The sequence below is a fragment of the Dermacentor silvarum genome, chromosome 4 (assembly GCF_013339745.2).
Source record: "Dermacentor silvarum isolate Dsil-2018 chromosome 4, BIME_Dsil_1.4, whole genome shotgun sequence".
NCBI classification, from domain to species: Eukaryota; Metazoa; Arthropoda; class Arachnida; order Ixodida; family Ixodidae; genus Dermacentor; species Dermacentor silvarum.
Window position 1 is genome coordinate 114,290,136 of NC_051157.2, and position 18,301 is coordinate 114,308,436.

Genomic DNA, 18,301 nt, shown 5'->3' on the forward strand with positions numbered 1-18,301 from the left:
AGTTATGCAGAAGGGAAAAGACATAGATAATGAAAAATGCACTCATGGAATCTAGGGGTGATAGTGGATAATGTGACGCTGCAGCTAAAGTCTTAATGTTGAAAGCACGTCTGGTGGCATCTGGCGAAGGGTGCGTCAGTGACATGACTGGACAGAAATGTGGAGATGTACCGGTACATCACTGTTGAAAGGGTTAAGTAAGGTCACAAGTCATCACTGCAATTTCATATGCTTGTTCTTGCAGTATTAACCGTGATTTGAAGAACACAATCTCTTTGCACATTGGCCAATTTAGCAATGTCAGTGGTTCATTTTGCGAACTTCCTCTTGAAATGCACGATTTGAATTCTTATTTGGCACTGACTGCGACAGGTGCCCTATTAAAATCTAAAGTAAGTAAAGCTATCTGACACGCTCTGTTGACTGTGCAAAGAAAGATATGTGCATCGACAGTATGTTGAGTGATGTGCCACTTTCAAAAAAAGTTGAAAATGAATCGGCAAAGGTATGTTACGACTGATGTAGGTGCTGGTCCACGATGAAGCAAGGTCAACGGACGTCCACCAACGATGACCTCTTCAAAGCTAAGACAGTAAAGAAATCGACTGGCAAGAATGCGTTTCCAAAACTTCGTGATAAGTGGCATTGAAAAGGTTACATTATTTGAGTACTTCAGGTCATATGGGTGCTTGCTCAGCTGAACTTCCGAATTGTTTCAAGATGATTTTTTCTAGTACTTATTTTTTCATTCCTTGCAATCTTTCCCAAATTTTTTTTAGTCTATACTGAATGCCTTCTAATGCCATCTCAATTGTGGCCAATCCCCCATAATCACAAGAAGCCTTGAGCTGAGGGAAGAGAAAGCAAAAGTGTGGGTGGTTCTTTCGGTAATAAAGCAAAATCAGCATTTTGTAGGGCGACATATTTGTCCACCAATGATGTTCTCAAAGAAACTTCAGAAATTGACGGGCAAAGACATTCAACATAAACTGAGAGTGCTATGAAAAAACGGGACTTGTGTGTATTGATTATGATGCCATATGTGTGTGGCAGGTAGATAAATCGAGTTTTAGTCAAACATGAAAATTGAATAGGTATGATGCAGATACGCCACTTTATCATTGACATTGCCTAAAATTTGCACCATTTCTACTGGAATGTCATTGTTGCGAAGACACATTAATACACTTGTACATATGGCCATGAATCTTAGGGGAAAGTTGTGCAAGTATATGGCTGCAGAAAGTAAAAATGGTATTGTATTTTGCTGTACATATGTAACCTTGAAGACACGTCAACACACCAGGTGGACAGCTTGAAATGGTGTTTTGTCATTTTGAGTCTCGCTTACTGTTATTCGTGTGGTGCACCGATTTGCCTATATGTTGGCTTAACCACTCTGAAGAAGAGTACCTACTGGTTTTTGGGCTAAATTAAATAAACCCCCTTGTTGACGCGCCTTCAGCTGGCAGAAAATACTGTGAGAAGTTGAGGTTGGTTATTTCTATATAGGGGTGTGTGAACAGTGGTTTTTGAAACCGAATGCATATCGAATTGAATATAGAATAGTTGCAGAATAATGAACAGCCGTTATCACAATATAAAACGATGTTCACATTCCAGTATTTAAGTTAGTAAGTTTCTGTTATTACATAAGTAGGTTATAACTTGTAAAGCGTTCTTTGCTAAGAGAGCACAAATGGAGCATTAGAGGCAAACAAGTTTTTTAGCATGCACAGGGCTTTTCGGAGAGTGCGAATGATCACCGCACAGCTATATAGTTACCGAAGTGACATAGCCTGCTCCACTGCACAAGTTCTCGTGTTTTATGTCCATGCTATTTCCGTGGGGGTGAAAATTTACTGTACATTTGCTCCAATGTTAGGTTTATTTGGGTGCAATTGACTTCTTGAAGTATTTAAAAAATATATTAGCATTTACGAATAGTGACTATCTGATTTGAAGACCGAATTGAATAGCACACTATTCGATTTTCTATTCAAGAGCTACAAATATTCGCACACCCTAGTTTTATACAGAAAGCTGTTTTAAACATTCTGGCAGTGCCAATCTCGCGATGAAGGTTTACGTTAATGCGATTAGCATTGAAGCAATTTAGCGACACTGAATTGCCACTGCTGAAATGCATTGTGTATGAGGCATGTATGCAGTCGGCCGTAGTCGAAATTTCCTCTTCGAGTTCCTGCTGTTGCTTGTGGCAGTGGCCAGTTTGGCCAATCTACACTTGGTACAGCTAAACAGAATTTCGTAGATTACTACTTCGGGGGCGCAGCAGATGGATATGATGATGTGTTATGTATGCTAATCATAACGTCGACACCTATCTTCCTCTTGAAGCTGTCACTGCTGCATGACCCAAGACGGTGTCAAAGAGGTTCATTGAAGAGCAGCCCCAGTGTTACTTATCTAGTGACGAGTTGGTCTGACGGTTGGTTTCGAACCATGGTTCGTTTGGGCACAGCATGTGCGAAAACGGTTAGCTGAGGGCTGAGGACAGAAATGCAGATAGGCATGCCGCAAACTGGGCGAAGTTCCTAGAGAATGCTAATCACAATAAAAATTGGCAGTTGTGCCTGAGCGGTGGTATCTGGGCCCCTTTTTCTAACAACACACGGAAGTGACATGGTCGGACGTAGCACGTGATCGATTTAACTGCTGCAGTTGCTCTGGGATGGTTTCTGCCGGAATTTTCTTTTGATGCAGCCGTCTGGCTTCGTCGTCAAAAGCACTGCGCGTCTCCGGAGCATCTGGAGGCCTTTGCGCCATGTTAGCAAGGCAGCATGACGGCGTGCTGTCCGTCATGTCGCAATAAAAGACACACGGCCGTGTGAAAAAGAAGAGAAGTGCCGAGTGATTGTCGTAAATTGAGAGTGTTCCCCTTTGCACTGGTAAGTACGAAGCGACGTTCCTGAGCAAAGCATAGCAGAGCGCAGGTGTCAGTGGTCCGAACCATGAAACTCTATGGTCCGAACGGCGCTCCACTTACGTCACCACCAGGGTCGGCCGGCGGTGAACGGTGCATGACAAGAAAGGAATAGAATCGAGCGAAATGTATCTTGTGCAAATGAAAAATGAAGTAATGACTAACAAAAAAAAAAAAAAAAAAAAACAGACAGACAGTATTTGATGGCGTCACATGCCGGTCTTGCCATTGGGGACTTTTCCCCCCTCCTTTCAGGTCACTCTACTCATCCACGCTTCTATTTTCTTTCTCACTCTCTCTTACTTTATTCATTAAAAATGGCTGCCGGCACCATCGACTTCCATCGCTTGAGCTGGGAAGGTATGTGTTGACGCTACCACAGGAGCACTCTCAGTTTTATTCACTAGCCTTTTCCACCTCGTTTGAACTTAAAGGAGGCTGGCTAGAAAATCTTGTGGGGATTTAATAATAAATAGCTATTAGGTTACGACAAAATGATGGGCTGTGCTCTGCCGCACAGCCCGACACCTGTGCCGGAAAACGCGCTCGCATGTTTCCTTTTCCTGGTACCGCTGCTGCTTGGCAAATATAGTTACATAACATGAAAAAATGTCGCTGGAAACATCGCCTCAAATTTTTCACTGCGTACGGGCGATACCGCGGTGGGGTTTTCCGGACGGATGGGAATCAAGTAGAAGCTGCCGCAGGTTTCGACTTGCTTGATTCATATTTTGTGACCTAAACTACGCCGATCGAATCGCATTAGCGCAAAGTGTCCGACGGTAAAGCACACGTGTAACGTCTTCCGCTCTTTTTGCAGATGAGGTGGATAGTAAGTAGAAAACGACGCAAGCAAGCATTGCTTGCAATGCACACGTTTCTGACTGTAGAGCGTCATTCATTACAGATGCACGGGAAACACTGCGGCAGTGGAGAGAAGAGAACGACAGGAGGTCGGAAGAGACGGTCGAGTTGTGGCATAGTGTGATCGCCAAGAATATTAAAAAGCTGGGTGACGAAAGTAAGTCGGAGCTCCGAACGAGTGGAGGTTGTAAGCACGGATACGGCCACTAATTGGTACAGCTTGCCTGACTGTCGGTCGTGCTTCCGTTCCAGAATGGGTTGTCTACGAACAAGTGTGCATAGCAGCCTTAGACTGTCACGAAATGGCGCTCGCAAAGGTGGGAAACGCATTCTCGACGACCAAAGCCTTGTATGTTGCGCTCGGGACTGATAATAAACCTTGAATTTCCTGCAGGAGTGCTTGAACAAACTGGGCGAAGAGTTTCCTGGGAGTTTACGAGTGAAGAAGCTGGAAGCGATGCAGCTGGAAGCACTTGAAAAGTAAGTGCTTCCGAGAATTTATAAATAAAGTCAGTGTGTTTATCAGGTTCTTAAGAAAGAAACAAAGCAGTCTTGAGGTAGTAATTAACCATAAAGTATACAGCTTCTTCCGAGCATCCGGGAGAAATGCGGCTGTAGTGTGCCCTCTAGCTGTTCATTAGAAAAACGGATGGGTTCTTTCTGACAATTTCAATGAAAATTTTCATGCCCAGAAGTGTGGCAGATGGTCTATCATTGGGTTACGTTTGCAGCTAAACTCCAGGAAATCAAGGGCAAACGGTGCTGTTGCCTTGCTTTTCACATGTGAGGAGGATGTTTTACCCCTGCTGAACCATGAACTACAGGGGGCATGAGTAAACTAGCTGTAACTGTTATACCTATGAAAAGCAAAATTTGTCGTTTGCCGTGGTTGCTTAGTGGCTATGGTGTTGGACTGCTAAGCATGAGGTCGCGGGATTGAATATCGGCCACAGCGGCCGCATTTCGATAGGGGCGAAATGCGAAAACACCCGCATACTTAGATTTAAGGGCACGTAGAAGAACCCCAGGTGGTCCAAATTATTCCGTAGTCCCCCACTACGGTGTGCCTTGTGATCAGATCGTGGTTTTGGCGTAATTATAAAACCCCATAATTTTTAAGCAAAATTTGTCTTCCAACAGGCAGTAGCTGAAGCTACAAAGGAAACTGATACAGGTAGCTTTGACTATTATCGTGTAGGTGGCAAGTTTTCCCGTTCATGTTTCTTCTTCCACATTGCGGGTTTCCGTAGAACTGATTAACCATTATTAACTAATGCAGCACACATATTATGCTGTAAGAACGGTTGCCTATCCGAGTACTGAAATTAGAAGTAGATCGAAGTAGAAGAAAGGGGCACACATTTGTTATGTAATGGCATTTTCATTATTGCCCCGTGGTGTTGTGTATTTGTGGAACAAACTTGTACCATGCATCTACTGGCCCTACAGTGGCTGACGTGCTCATGGTGCTTAAATCATTGTGAGCAATCACTGCAAGCTCCTAATGAGACCTCACTTTTGCAGGAATGTGTGTAACTGTAGAAAATTTTGTGAAATTGGGCCTAATTTCTGGAAAATGCATTCTGCACAGTGCACATGCAGGAACCATGCAGTACTGCTGCACACGACTGGAACATGCTAATTATGTCAAGCAAGAGCTGGTTGTCTTGAAAGTGCCTGTTCTCTTGCTTATGGGAAATGTTTCATGTTGTCAACAAATGATTCTTGCGTACAATTGATCCATCATTCCTTGTGGGGACATTTTGTAAAGGGGCAACTTCTTTTGTGGCAAGGAAATTAAAAACAAAAAAGAAACAAAAACTGCGTTCTTGTGTATATGTTTTAGATTTAGTTATTTACATATCTACAGTCACTCAAATGGCAGTATATAGGGGGTTAAGGTATTTTACATGGGAGAAACAGCGCAAGAGCAAAAAAAAAGAAAGAAATAAACAATAACAAATGCAAAAGATAGTGAACAGTTGCATAACAAAATTACAAAAAAAATATACAAAAACACGGCTAAATATGAGCAGAAATGTACGAAGACACATGAGATTGCCAACCAGCGTAATGTGCAGCCCAGGTGCCAGCATCTCATCAGCAGAAAGGGCCTTTGTGCAGTCCACTGGACCTTAAATAACCAATCCTTGTAACCCGTAACCAAGTTTGTTGACTGGCCATAATGAAAGCCACAGTACGGAAGTGCTAGTAGTGAAAGACAGCAAGAGTATTATTGGTTTAAATCACGTTCTTTACAGCATAGGCTTTACCTTCCTACTGTCAATAACTGCCAATAAGAACAAGTCATTCAGATTGTGTAGTTTTTCCCCACCTCTTATGTCTTACGCCTGTGAATCAGAACAACCAGTGAAACCAACAGTTTGTAGATTAAAGCTGGTGATCAGCCCAGTCAAGTGCCTTAACCGCATACTTTCGAAATCTGTATTTTCCATGAAGTTTACAAATTTAAGCTTGTTCTACGGTGTTACAGATGTTGCGTCATGTTTTACGAAAAGTCTGTTGACGAAAAAGTTTTGAAGGCATTGAAATAATGGTGTGGCACAACGATGCAATAAAATGCACGCAAAAAAAATTAACAAAAAAAGATATTTGGTGGTATCTGTGCTACTCTCTTGTGCCAGCGCCAGATGGTTATGTACCAGAGGGGCACTTGTTTCGAGCAACTTTATTCAGACCAGTTGCTGAAGCAGGCGATCTCAACAGCAATGTCGGTGAAAAAAAAATTACTGTTATATAAGCAGTGTGTTGCTTGTCAGTCTCTGGTAAATTTGCTGCTGCTTGTTTATGTCTAAAGGTAAATCATCATTAATAAAGTTCTTAAGTATCCCTAAAAAAGTACACTCTCGTAGCAAAAAAAAAAAAGTGTTTGCTATTACTACCCCCCTTTGTTGGGTCTGCAGGATTTTTAGGAACTTGAAAGTTTGCAGGTTGGTAGGAACTTAACTGTCAGCTTGTACCTTCTGGCAAGGCTGCTGCAACGCTGTCGGTTGCTTTGGCTTGATGCAGGTACGACGAGGCGTATGTGCAGTACGATGCACTGCTGGCTCAGGATGAGGCAAACTCTGCAGTGCACAAGCGACGAGTGGCAGTGCTGCTGTCACAGCAGATGGTTGGGGAAGCGGTGCGCGAGCTGAGCGACTACTTGCGCCGCTTCATGGGCGACCAGGAGGCCTGGCTGCAGCTGTGCGGGCTGTACCTGCGGGAACAGGACCTTGCCCGTGCCGCCTTCTGCCTCGAGGAGCTCATCCTCTGCAATCCACACAACCACCTCTACTACCAGCGCTACGCAGAGGTACACCTGCTTTGCTTACAGCTTAGGATTGTGAAGTTTCATACAAATCGTGACTGTTTGAGTTTGTTGGTATGGCATTTTGAGAGAACGGTTTGTTTAGCGCAAGAACACGGGAAAGACGAAAGGATGGGGGGGCACAAGACAGAGTGCTCTGTCTTGTGTATCCTTTCGTCCTTCCTGTGTACTTGCGCTACGCAAAAATGTTTCACACAACCTTGCCAGAGGGAACTCCGGGACTACAATCATGATGGGAGCGTCGCGAATTGGAAGCAAAGTGGCATTTTGTTTACTTGAGCATTGTACGATAGATTGGTTCAGTTACCTGGCTTTGTGAGCCAGGATTGTATTCCCTTCCGTTCACTTCTTGCCTTTTCGTAGCTTGAGGGTTTTTACGTTGTTTCCACAAAGTTACACCATACTGCATATTGTTTCAATCATATAGACTGTTTGGCATTATAATTGCGCGATAGTGAAATGGCGGCACTGTCAGCGTTAACCGCTCTTATTAATGCAGAGAAGCCAAATTTACATGCAGAAATTCATGGCTTTGTAATTCCATGGTGATATACAATGCACGCAATATTTGTAGTGATAAAGTTTGCCCAGAGAGCACAACATCGAAAGTGCTAGCTGCACATTCTCTGCGGTTGTTTTCCTAAAAAGTACAAAAGCCGGATTTTGTTATGGTACTTTTCCAGCACTTATTATATTTAGCTCTTGCCACCAGCATACACATGCTGTTGCATGCTGTTTTTGATGGTATAGGTCACTCGATGCGATTATCATTGCTGTGCCCACACTGTTACACATAATTTTTGTCAGGGCTGACCACTTGGCGCTAGGGACAGAATGAAAAGCCCGTGTGCTTGCGTTGTAGTGCACGTTAAAGAACCCCGGGTGGTCAAAATTAATTCGGAGCCCTCCACTACGGTGTGCCTCATAATCAGAACTGGTTTTGGCACGTAAAACCCCAGAAGAAGAAGAAAATAAAATAACACGTTGCTACAAGACATGCTTCCTGATCTGATGTAGCCTCTCATTAATTGGCTGCTAATGTTTCAGACACATTTGAAGTAATTGAAATTGCTACGCGATGTTGTGAAGTTCAAGCTTAAATTCATTTGTTTCCTTTCCCCACAGATACAGTACACAATAGGCAACATGGAAACAATGGAGCTGGCAAGGTCGTACTTTGCACAAGCAGTCAAGCTGAATCCAAACAACATCCGAGCACTCTACGGACTATTCTTGGTAAGATGTAATTTGTATGTTTGCTTTTATTACGTGAATATTAATTGGCTAATAGCTGAAAGCAGACATTGTACATTTTTGGGAGCATGAGTGGATATAGTTGCAGCTGCTGCATTAAACACTGCAAAAAAGGACATGTTTATTTGCAAAAATCTGGAAGTAAACAAGTCGAAGCTAGTGAGTCAGTCAGAAGTAAGCCTAGCTCTGTTTATTCTTCACAATGAAACTATTGCTTTCATCTTAAAATAATTTTTATCTCATAGAAAGAAAAGTGTCCACATAGACACCCAACTGATAGAGAGCTAGTGTTTATCTATCAAATATTTTGCCATATGTAAACTATGATGTTTGGCTCCAAGTCGCATATTTGCAAGTTCTGATAAAGAATTTGTGTATTACTCGTGCGCAGAAGTACGACTGTCTTTAGAGGGGCCCTGAAACACTTCGTGAACATTGTAAGAAAATGTTGCCGATGTGACATGGAGGCTGCTGTGAACATGTGAGCCAAATATTACTGCACTGCATGTAGCGGGGAATTTACAATCTCGTGTCAAACACAGCTATAAAATCGCTTGCTCTTGCTTCTGCAATGTCGTCATGCAGCGCCACTGCAAGCAGCTGGGCCCACCAATGCTATTTACTAATTTCGTGGAGAGCATTCTCAATAAAACATAATAGCTAATTTTTAGTTAGGTAAATGAAACTATATGTGTCTGCGATCTCAAAAAGACGGAAAAATCATTTCATCTTTGCACTGCCGCTCTACACGCAAGAATTACGCGCAGCTACGCCTGCTGCACGTAGCTTCTGAGAAAGTAGCGGCGTGCTGCGTAGCATGGTCTACACTGGGCGCCACAGGGTGCCATGACGAGCCCTCTCGCCGCCGCTACACTCAACCTTTGCGCAGTGCTTTGCCCTTTTGGCTTCTCCCCTGTGTAGCTTCAAGATCGCTAGTGGAGACGAAAAGAGAGGAGAGAGAAAGCTGGGTATTGGTGCAATAAGTTAACTTATAGTTGAAGGATTCGAAATATTTTTGCGGCATGATATTCATAAGACGACATCCTTTAATAGTGAGGCCATTCTGTGATTAGTTAGAAAAGTGCTTCAAAGCCCCTTAAACTTTCTGACAGTGACTCCTGTTCACACTATCGTTCTTTGTTGCTTGTACTGTAGTACTGCTCCAGAATGGCACACTTAAAAAAAAAAAACAGTGACAGTAGTATTAGATAGAGAGGAAATGAGAGTTTGAAACGAGAGCTGATGGGTCTCTTTCTGTGCATGGGTATGTTGTAACATTAATTAAGTTTGAATGCAGCTTTGCAGATATTAGTGACATTTTGAGTGACTTGGAGTGATTTTGGTTATAATTTTAGTGTTGTCACATTTAGCTAACTGGTGATGTGCCTGTGCTTCGCAGGCTGCCAGTCACATCGGCTCTCACCCCAAGAGTTCTGTACAGAAGAAAAAGGACAACCAGCGATACGCAGCTTGGGCATCTCAACAAATCACAAAAAAGTACCAAGTAAGTACAACAAAGGGCGGTGAAGCTTTTCTTGCAGCTTTTCTTCTCGTCTTGTTTGCACAGTGCCTTCTGTCTCTGACGTGAACATTGAATGAAGTATGTGGTTTTACTGGTTGCAACCAGTCGCTGTAACCAACTTGGTGATGTTGTACTTATAGGATGTGTAGCGTCACAACATTAACCTTGGTGCTCGTTACTCAGCAATGGCAACAAAATGTAGCTTTGACGAGATGGTTGTAAATGAGCAGTACATCATGTCAAAGCAATTTTGGCAAAACTGGAGGATGGGTAATTGTATAATTTATTAGTAGCCTTTAGACATCACTCAGGCAGATGACGCGGGCTCATGGTAGTTTGCATGTATGACACTACTCCTAGAACATTGCCTCAGAGATCCCTAGCATGCCGTATGTGCCACCCAACTCGGAGGTCATGCCCAGGTGCCGTGCTGGTTCTTAATCTTCAGAGTATTGAGTCATTTCTGGCAAATAGTAATGGCAGTGTTTTTTTTAGTTTTGGTATCAAGAAAGGCTATTTTTCTAGCATTTTGTGATGCATCTACTTGTATTTCTAACAAAATTTGCATGGAGGTTGCTCTATATCTACGCTATCCAAAACTAGGCTTTATGCACTGTCCAAAATTTTTTTGCAGTTGCATATTCCTACTGAAATGTTCTGTATGCAGACCTACAATTCCAAATGTCTTCCATACAATTATATAGAATCTACATAGGTATATGTAATCCATATAGATTCTACCCGCTGTGGTTGCTCAGTGGCTATGGTGTTGGGCTGCTGAGCACGAGGTCGCGGGATCGAATCCTGGCCACGGCGACCGCATTTCGATCGGGGCAAAATGCGAAAACACCCGTGTACTTAGATTTAGGTGCACGTTAAAGAACCCCAGGTGGTTCAAATTTCCGGAGTCCCCCACTACGGCGTGCCTCATAATCAGAAATGGTTTTGGCACGTAAAACCCCATAATTTAATTTTAATTAATCCATATAGATTCTGTGTAAAAATTATTATACGTAAATCATACAAAAAAAAAGTATATATTACCCTGCATACGGAATGTTTCAGCCTTCAAGAGAGAAAGTGCTTTCTGTGTCATTGCTGCATGCTTTTAAAACAAAGCAATTTTGTTCTTTACTGTGTGGCATTACATATTAACAAAGGCTCTGCGCTGCTATAATTAAGGCATTGTGTGTTATTTGAACAGCCTTACCACTTCACCTGCATTGCTTTTGCACAAGCACAACATTTGACAAGGTTTCCACTACAGCGGTGCTCGCTTGGGCCAATTAGCACAAGAACCAGAAGAAATCTTTTTTTTAAAGTGGTTGCCATTATATGTTGAGCTTGCCTCATAATGGCTGCCCAAGAACACAGTTGAACGAGCACTGAAGAGCTTTATGGAGTGGTTGTTTCACATTTGTGTTATGGAATTTACTTGGAAAGGGATTAGGCCTAAACTGTAGACAATGTAGAGACTTCAACTCGGAGATAAGCTGCTTCCAGATATAAGGAAAGTGTTCATATTTGTGCGCAATATTTTTTCTACGCTGTTCTGTAGCTTTCAGAAGACGCTTCAAATTGAGAAATTCGGTTTCACACAAACATAGCAGGATGGCGACAGTGTAAAAAAGTTTTGATTGCATGAATGTGAATTAAAATTTGTGATAAGTTCTGCTACTGTAGTAGACTTCTCGTTAATTTGATCCTGACCGAAGGTCACTGGATGGTGCCCAGCAATACAGCACTTTTGGAAACTGATTTCAGCAACTACAGTGTAGACCACTTATAACGTAAGTCGCTGGAGTCGTGAATACCCGCACTTTAAGCGGTACCGCACTATAACCAAAACAACTATTTTATTGCGAAAATGGACACTCCAGGCGCATTTCTGCCGTCGCTGTCACCGTGCTGCTCTAGGTTCCGTATTTGCTTACTAAATAAATGAACAAGCACGGTGTCGCGCGCGTACAAGCAAACATGAACACATCTCGCTCGTTGACCGCGGAAACGAATGCTCGAGTCAAAACGAATGTCAAAATGCTCGAGTGACGAAGCGCGGCGAGCGAATTGACCTTCGTGCTATCATGCCTCTCGCTTCAACGCGACACACGAAAACTCGGCTTGCGGCAGACTTTCCCCATCGCAGATTGCTTTCAAGATAGGGCCAAGGCGATCGTAGCGCCGAAGTGGATCGCCGCAGATTACGTCCAGCTTCGGTCCACTGAAACCGTTCCGCATTGCTTTGCTGGCGAAAATTCTCTTCTTCTGTTTGCGCCAGTCCCGAGCGCAAGTTTCGGATTCTCCGAACGCCCGTGATGCAGCCCGATTTCCGTCCGTCTCCGCACACATGATCACTTTCCTTTTAAATGTGGCATCATGATGAACTCGGTACTTCATGCTGATAGAGCAGACGCAGAGAATGTGACGACAGACGGTAGACTATTGCCTAAGCACGTGTACTGCAGCACATGGAGGAAGCTATGGTAGCTAGGCTCGAGAGTAGCTAGGGTTGACGCGCGTGCGAGGTGGCCATTTCGAAATGCCGACGGCTATATAGTAACACAGATTTAGGGTCGTACTCGATTCTAACGCGCACGCAATTTTTAGACCTGTTTTATCGGAAAGTGAGTGCACATTAGATTCGAGTAAATACAGTATTTGTGGCTTCAGGGGAGCGTTTGCCGTCTAGGTTGACTGCCGAACTTCCAGGCAGCCGCACTGTAACCAGTATTCCCGCGTTTACGTCCCATCACGGCTGCGGTAATTCAAAACTCGCGCCTTGCGCTCCCCAGGAGCCGGATGCCAACACGCGCGTGGGTGCGCGTCTCCCTGCCTCCCCTTTCCTCAGGAACTAATGGACTCGCCCACGCAGCAACTCGCGCGAGCGTGCGCGTCAGCCGGCCTCCCCTCTCCTGTGGAACTCATTGACCCACCCGCGCATCTGACCTCCTCCTCCGACACGAGATGGACACGAGATGGACAACGGCAAACGTAAGCGCAAAACTATAACAATCGAGCAGAAGTCGGCAATGCTGAAAGCCGTTGAATCCAGCGTCAAGAAAAAAAAAGTGGCCGAAGATTTCGGCGTATCGTTGAGCACGCTGTCGACGATCTTAAGCAAGAGAGAAGCTATTACCGGCGCTGTTGCACGTGGCGTCAAAGGCGACCGAATGAAGCTGCGAGCCCCCGCCTTCGAAGCTGTCGAGAAGGCGGTGTTCAACTGGTTTTTAGAAATCAGAGCAAGCGGCACTCCTGTGAGCGGGGCACTTCTCGTCGGTGCCGATGCTGACGCGGTGACAACCGAAGAGTTGTCAGATGCGGAAATTGTGCGCGCGGTGACGGGGGTGCATAATGACGACAGTGACGAATGTGTCGACACCCCGGAGCCTAATGTTGGCGAACCCGACGAACCGACGCCCGCACAAGCGCTGGATGCGACAGACCTGCTGCGCCGCTTCTTTGGTGCTCACGATGACGGCGAGGACGGACTCGAAATAGCGGCTGCAGCTGAAAAAGCAGTCATCCGCTTGAAGAAGAGTCGATTTCGTGTCCCGCAACTGCACTATAAGCGATACGCGTATCGATATATCCGCGCGTATCGATATATATCGATATATCCTAAGCGATACGCGTATACATAGAGTGCTATGGAAAAATTAACGGGAGTCTGAAAAGACCGTATTATATTCGGTCCTGCACTACAGTTTAACCTGCTTCTAACGAACCTCCATATAACGAATTCCTGTATATAACGAAGTTTTTCTATTCCCTGCCGTTACTCCATAGAAGAACATGTACAGTAAAAGCTCGATGATACGATCACGGCTAATACGAATTTCCGGATGATACGAATTTTTCTGTGGTCCCAGCCGAGCCCCATTACTTTGCAACGTGCTAGAGAACGGTTGTTACGAATAGATTTTCGGCCTGCGTCGGTTGATACGAATAAACGCCGCCCCACTGACGGCCGCGAAAGAGAACAACGCGCAGTCACGCGCTTTCTCCCGTTATCTTTTGGTGCGGAGGCGCGGACTCCGCGACTGGGCGCGAAAAGTTTGAAGCGGTGGCGCTTTTGTACTTATCCTACTTTTCGGCGGCCGCCCATCGGACGGAGTGGCTGCTGTGCTTCGGGCCGCGTTCTTTGTGTTTGCGCCATTTTACCTAGTCGCAGCGAGCTATGTCTACCGAGATAGGATTGTCTACCGAGATAGAAGGACATTAGAGACTTTTTCTTCAAGAAATAAATGCTTTTTACGTACATGTGCCTGAGTGAGTTCACCTCTGACTCTTTAATTTAGCTACAGTCGAATCTCGTTAATTCGAATACGCTTATTTCGAACATACCGCGCACCGACAATGCTCTTAGCAGCGCGCCAAATCACGCGGCGGCACCTCCGACCGGCATTGCTCCGACAAAAGCTCAGGAGAGACCCCTCAATGTCGCGCGCGAAGGAACGGGGGAAAAAAAAATAAAAAGAACCCGCGGCGGAAATTTCACCCTCTCTCGAATTGCAAGGTCGCCGTTTCTGCATCGCACCGGAACAAGCGTGTACGTGCCGACTAGAGTGTTCTAGACAACCGTATTCTAGCACACACTAGTGCCGACGTCTCAGCCACGCGGATAAAATGGCAGTGAACCCTTCTCCTCTATTTTCTAGTCACATGTTGACCTTGCACGCTGCGGCAGCAGTGCAGAGGGAAGCAGCGGCGGAGGCGCAGTCGGGCCAACGAAACTGCTCACGTCCGCAAACGCTCGCTTCCCGATAACGGCAGAAAACGAAACTTCAGGGAGCGGCTAAAATAAGTTGGCGCCAGCACGGCGGCGGGCGCGCACGGAGATGTGCGCACGGAGTCGAAGGTGAGAGAGCTACGAGGGAGTTGAGAGGGAGGGCGAGGGGAGCCACCGAAGCGGCGGAGTTGACGCGGCCAAATCCGCTTCCCTGCCGCCCTCCTCCCTCACCTTCGAAGGTCTCCGCGCGCACCCGTGTGCCGGCGCCGCTCGCTCCCTGAAGCTTCGTTTTCTGCCGTTATCGGGAAGCGACTGTTAGCCGGCGTGGGCAGTTTCGTGGCCCGTGCTTGCTATGCGCTTGCGTGCCGCGATATTTCACGACTCGCACCGTTCGTGCATCGTGCTATGGTGCACGAATATTTCAAAAATACGTTATTTTATTTCGGGCCCCTTCGAGTTCGAATTATCGAGATTCGACTGTAGTTTTAATTGTGTTTCGATGATATGAATTTCGGCTAATACGAATATTTTTCGTGACCCCGTGAGATTTGTATCATCGAGCTTTCACTGTATTTGAGACCTCTACGTAACGAAGTGGCAGCGGGAGACCCTCTCGATATAACGAATTTTCCCCGCCGACAACCTAGAGATTTCGCCCCAAATTTTGTCATTTTTGCTCGAGCAGCAACCTGGAAGCACCTTCTCCGCCGCGACGGACTGCGAAGCGAGCACACATGTGCGTGCGTGCGAGCGTATGCGAGGTGGGCCTGCATCCCTCGACCCGGCGATCTCGCCGCCGCAGGCGTGACCTTTCCCCCTCTCATTCAAACCTGATCCTGCTGCTTGCTGCAGCTGACCTAGCCTGCCAAGCCGGTACTCCCCTTTTCCAGTTGATGTTGCCGACGTGCTGGCAGACGCTCTGACACATCACACTCGATGAGCGCGGACACGTGCTGTCAAACGCTGGCGGCGTGTGGAAGCGCCGCTGCAGAAGCGAGCGAAGTGACCTTCGTGCTGTTGTCTATCGCTTCAATGCGAACTGAGCGCCGAGAACGCACAGCACGCACAAAGCTACGAGCCGCCGACGCACCTACACTGCCTAGACTCTGCCTCAACGCAGATCGCTTTGAAGATACGGCCCGCGCGACCGCCTGCCGCCGCGCAGTACGCAGTTGATGCCAGAGTACAGTACAACGCTGCCCGCTACCCCCGCGCCCCCCCTCCCTCGCCGGTGCCTCGAGCGCAACGGAAGAAGGCGCACGCGAGATTTAGGTTCGTTCTTCGGCTCCCCTCGCACTTTTTCACTCGCACATACAGCATACGGCGCGCGGCGACAGCGTTATCGCCCTTGGACTTTATACGGAACATCTATGAGCCAAAACCAATTTTAGGGCCACAACGCGTCATAGACACCATCTTTAGATAGCAAATACGGATCTCAATGGCCATACTTTTGCTGGCGGAAACCGAAAATATGTCATAGTTGTTGCCCCCGGCACTTTGGGCGGCCAATGCTATCCTCAAGACACCAAGCCAAGCGACATGAAAAGTCAAGATGGCCGCTCGGGCCGGCGCGGGGTGGCAGTTCGCAACGTACGATGCGGGAACGGTCCCACAGTTGCGACGCAACAGCGGGGTTACCAATGCATTGGGTTCTATGGGAGCTGTGCCAGGACCGGCCGAAAACGACGTAACAGCCGGGAAAACGCATTACCTGGGGATTAAACAGTGGGGTTCTACAGTAACACTATACGACGCTACGACGCCATCGTGACGCTCGCTCTTGGTTTGCGATGCCCCGCGCTTGTGCGAAATGACATGCGTCCACGCATCCAGTACCTGGTGTGACATTCCAAGGATGAGTGCTTCGACGAAAACGGTAAACGGGTGCACGTTACAATCGAGGGCGCGTTAGAATCGAGTAAAATACGTTAAGCGTTTCTTTTTCGAATTTTCGCACCGAACCTGCATATAACGAAATCCTCTTTATAACGAAGTTTTTCGGGAATTTATCAATTTCGTTATATCCAGGTTTAACTGTATAAGCGGTTACGTTATAGGTGGTCTGTACTGTACTTGCATTTCAATTTATGCTGATAATACATCTATGTGTACCAGACATGCAGTTTTCTCAAACTGCTTGCTTTTCTTGAGTTTGTGTGCAATGCAGAAGCTTACATCATGCAACATTGCTGTTGCAAGTTGACATATAGAAATGACAATAGGCATACCGTAAAAGTAATTTATGGAAAACTGACCTCAGCTAGGTATTTTGTTGCCTTTCTCACAATAACCAAACACTGCCAAGTGTTTGTTCACACATTTTGTGCACCTGATTATTGCACAGGCTGCTGAAAATTGGAAGTTATTGCTTCTGCTTATGGGCATAGAACTTAAGAAAAATGCTGCTTACACATAATCGTAATGTGAATGCCTGCTGGGGCATATGGGTGGAGGTAGCCTGTGATGTGTGAGCTTAGACCTAACGGTGGCACTTCAAGCAATGGCAGTAAGCCGAGGTAATGAGTTACGAGTGTATCAATGTTGCTGCAATTGCAGCATGTGTATGCAGTTTTTCCCACTGCCATGTGATGCTCAAAGTCCTGTGCTTGGTTATAACTTGGATTGCTCTGCTGTGCTCGAGTTTAGTTGAGTGTCCAAGCTAGGGCTGCACCTGCAATATGTGCACTTGTTAAAATGTGTCTTGAGAGATTGATGTCTATATATTTTCACATGCAAATGTGTGGCAAGCTGAAAATACTCAGTATTTTTTTTTTTTTTTCACTCAGCATGCGAAATGCTTCTGCTCGTAATTTCTGTAAATTCACTAAAAGCATGCACTGGCTGGGTATGGTACTGGTGGGGGTAAACTCGTGGCTTAGTAAACCCAGTTCTACTCAGAAATACTTAGCTGCCATTCAAGCTGGCATGTTGCTTTATTGGAAATGTTTAGTGTGTGTATGGACTCAACTGACAAATTGATTAGTAATCAATACACAATCTAGGAAATCTACAAGAGTCCCTTGTGCTTAGTTAGACCTTTTTAATGAACACCTCATAGTGTGAGAATGTTTCTGAAACAGCAGCTTTGTCAGCCTCTCTCAGCATTGGCCTCTGGCTCTCGTTTGCAGGAGAAACAGTGTGAAGACTCCCAAGTGAAGCTGCTAGAAGGCATGCTGACCACCCTACAGATCAACTGAGGATGTCCCCTTGGCCCAAGCACTCGCTCGCTTCTTGCAAACCTTGTATTTATACGGAGAGAAAAAAAAAAGATTATATATAATATTTGCATCAACTCCTACCAAGCCTTTCGGTCTCTTTTCGTGCTGTCGCACATGTGTGGCAGTTCATAATTTTTTATGAATGTGTAAGGATCAAAGGAGATGGACAGCGCTTTCACGTGCATCGCAGGGAGAGGCCTTCGTCCTGCAGTGGACATAAAAATAGGCTGATATGATGATTAAACAATGTTGATATTAAAGTTGTAATCCTTATGCTCCTCTTCCTAGAAGAATGAATGCTATTGAAAAACGCAAAAGAAACAAAAGAAGAGCTTTTTACAGATTATATTTTAACTTCATCCCTCGTCTTAAGTGAAGGCGGCAGCTCCCTTGCCTACATGTCATTCTGCCCAGTATCTTAACCTCACTAAGCCAA

At 45.5% G+C, this 18,301-nt stretch overlaps 1 protein-coding gene across 2 annotated transcripts; it reads left to right on the plus strand.

The window, feature by feature from the left end:
- The first annotated feature begins 3,167 nt into the window (after window positions 1-3,167).
- LOC119450532 (ER membrane protein complex subunit 2) lies at window positions 3,168-17,945 on the plus strand. 2 transcript variants are annotated; one of them, XM_049665952.1, is made up of 8 exons: window positions 3,168-3,304; window positions 3,852-3,965; window positions 4,061-4,125; window positions 4,203-4,288; window positions 6,839-7,124; window positions 8,265-8,375; window positions 9,793-9,901; window positions 17,779-17,945. In XM_049665952.1, exons 1-8 carry the CDS (start codon window positions 3,262-3,264, stop codon window positions 17,787-17,789), a joined length of 825 nt encoding a protein of 274 aa, XP_049521909.1. In that variant the 5' UTR covers window positions 3,168-3,261; the 3' UTR covers window positions 17,790-17,945. The 2 variants fall into 2 exon arrangements, with proteins under 2 accessions (XP_049521909.1, XP_037569953.1); XM_037714025.2 differs by having other exon boundaries at window positions 9,793-9,897; window positions 17,776-17,945.
- Window positions 17,946-18,301: the final 356 nt, after the last annotated feature.

What these genes read in the sequence shown, in the direction of transcription:
- LOC119450532 (XM_037714025.2), top strand. Translation starts at nt 3,262, where the DNA reads ATGGCTGCCGGCACCATCGACTTCCATCGCTTGAGCTGGGAAG. An exon ending in TAAAAAGCTGGGTGACGAAA is followed by an intron (nt 3,966 to 4,060) that starts GTAAGTCGGAGC and finishes CTTCCGTTCCAG; the next exon opens with AATGGGTTGTCTACGAACAA. An exon ending in AAATCACAAAAAAGTACCAA is followed by an intron (nt 9,898 to 17,775) that starts GTAAGTACAACA and finishes TCTCGTTTGCAG; the next exon opens with GAGAAACAGTGTGAAGACTC.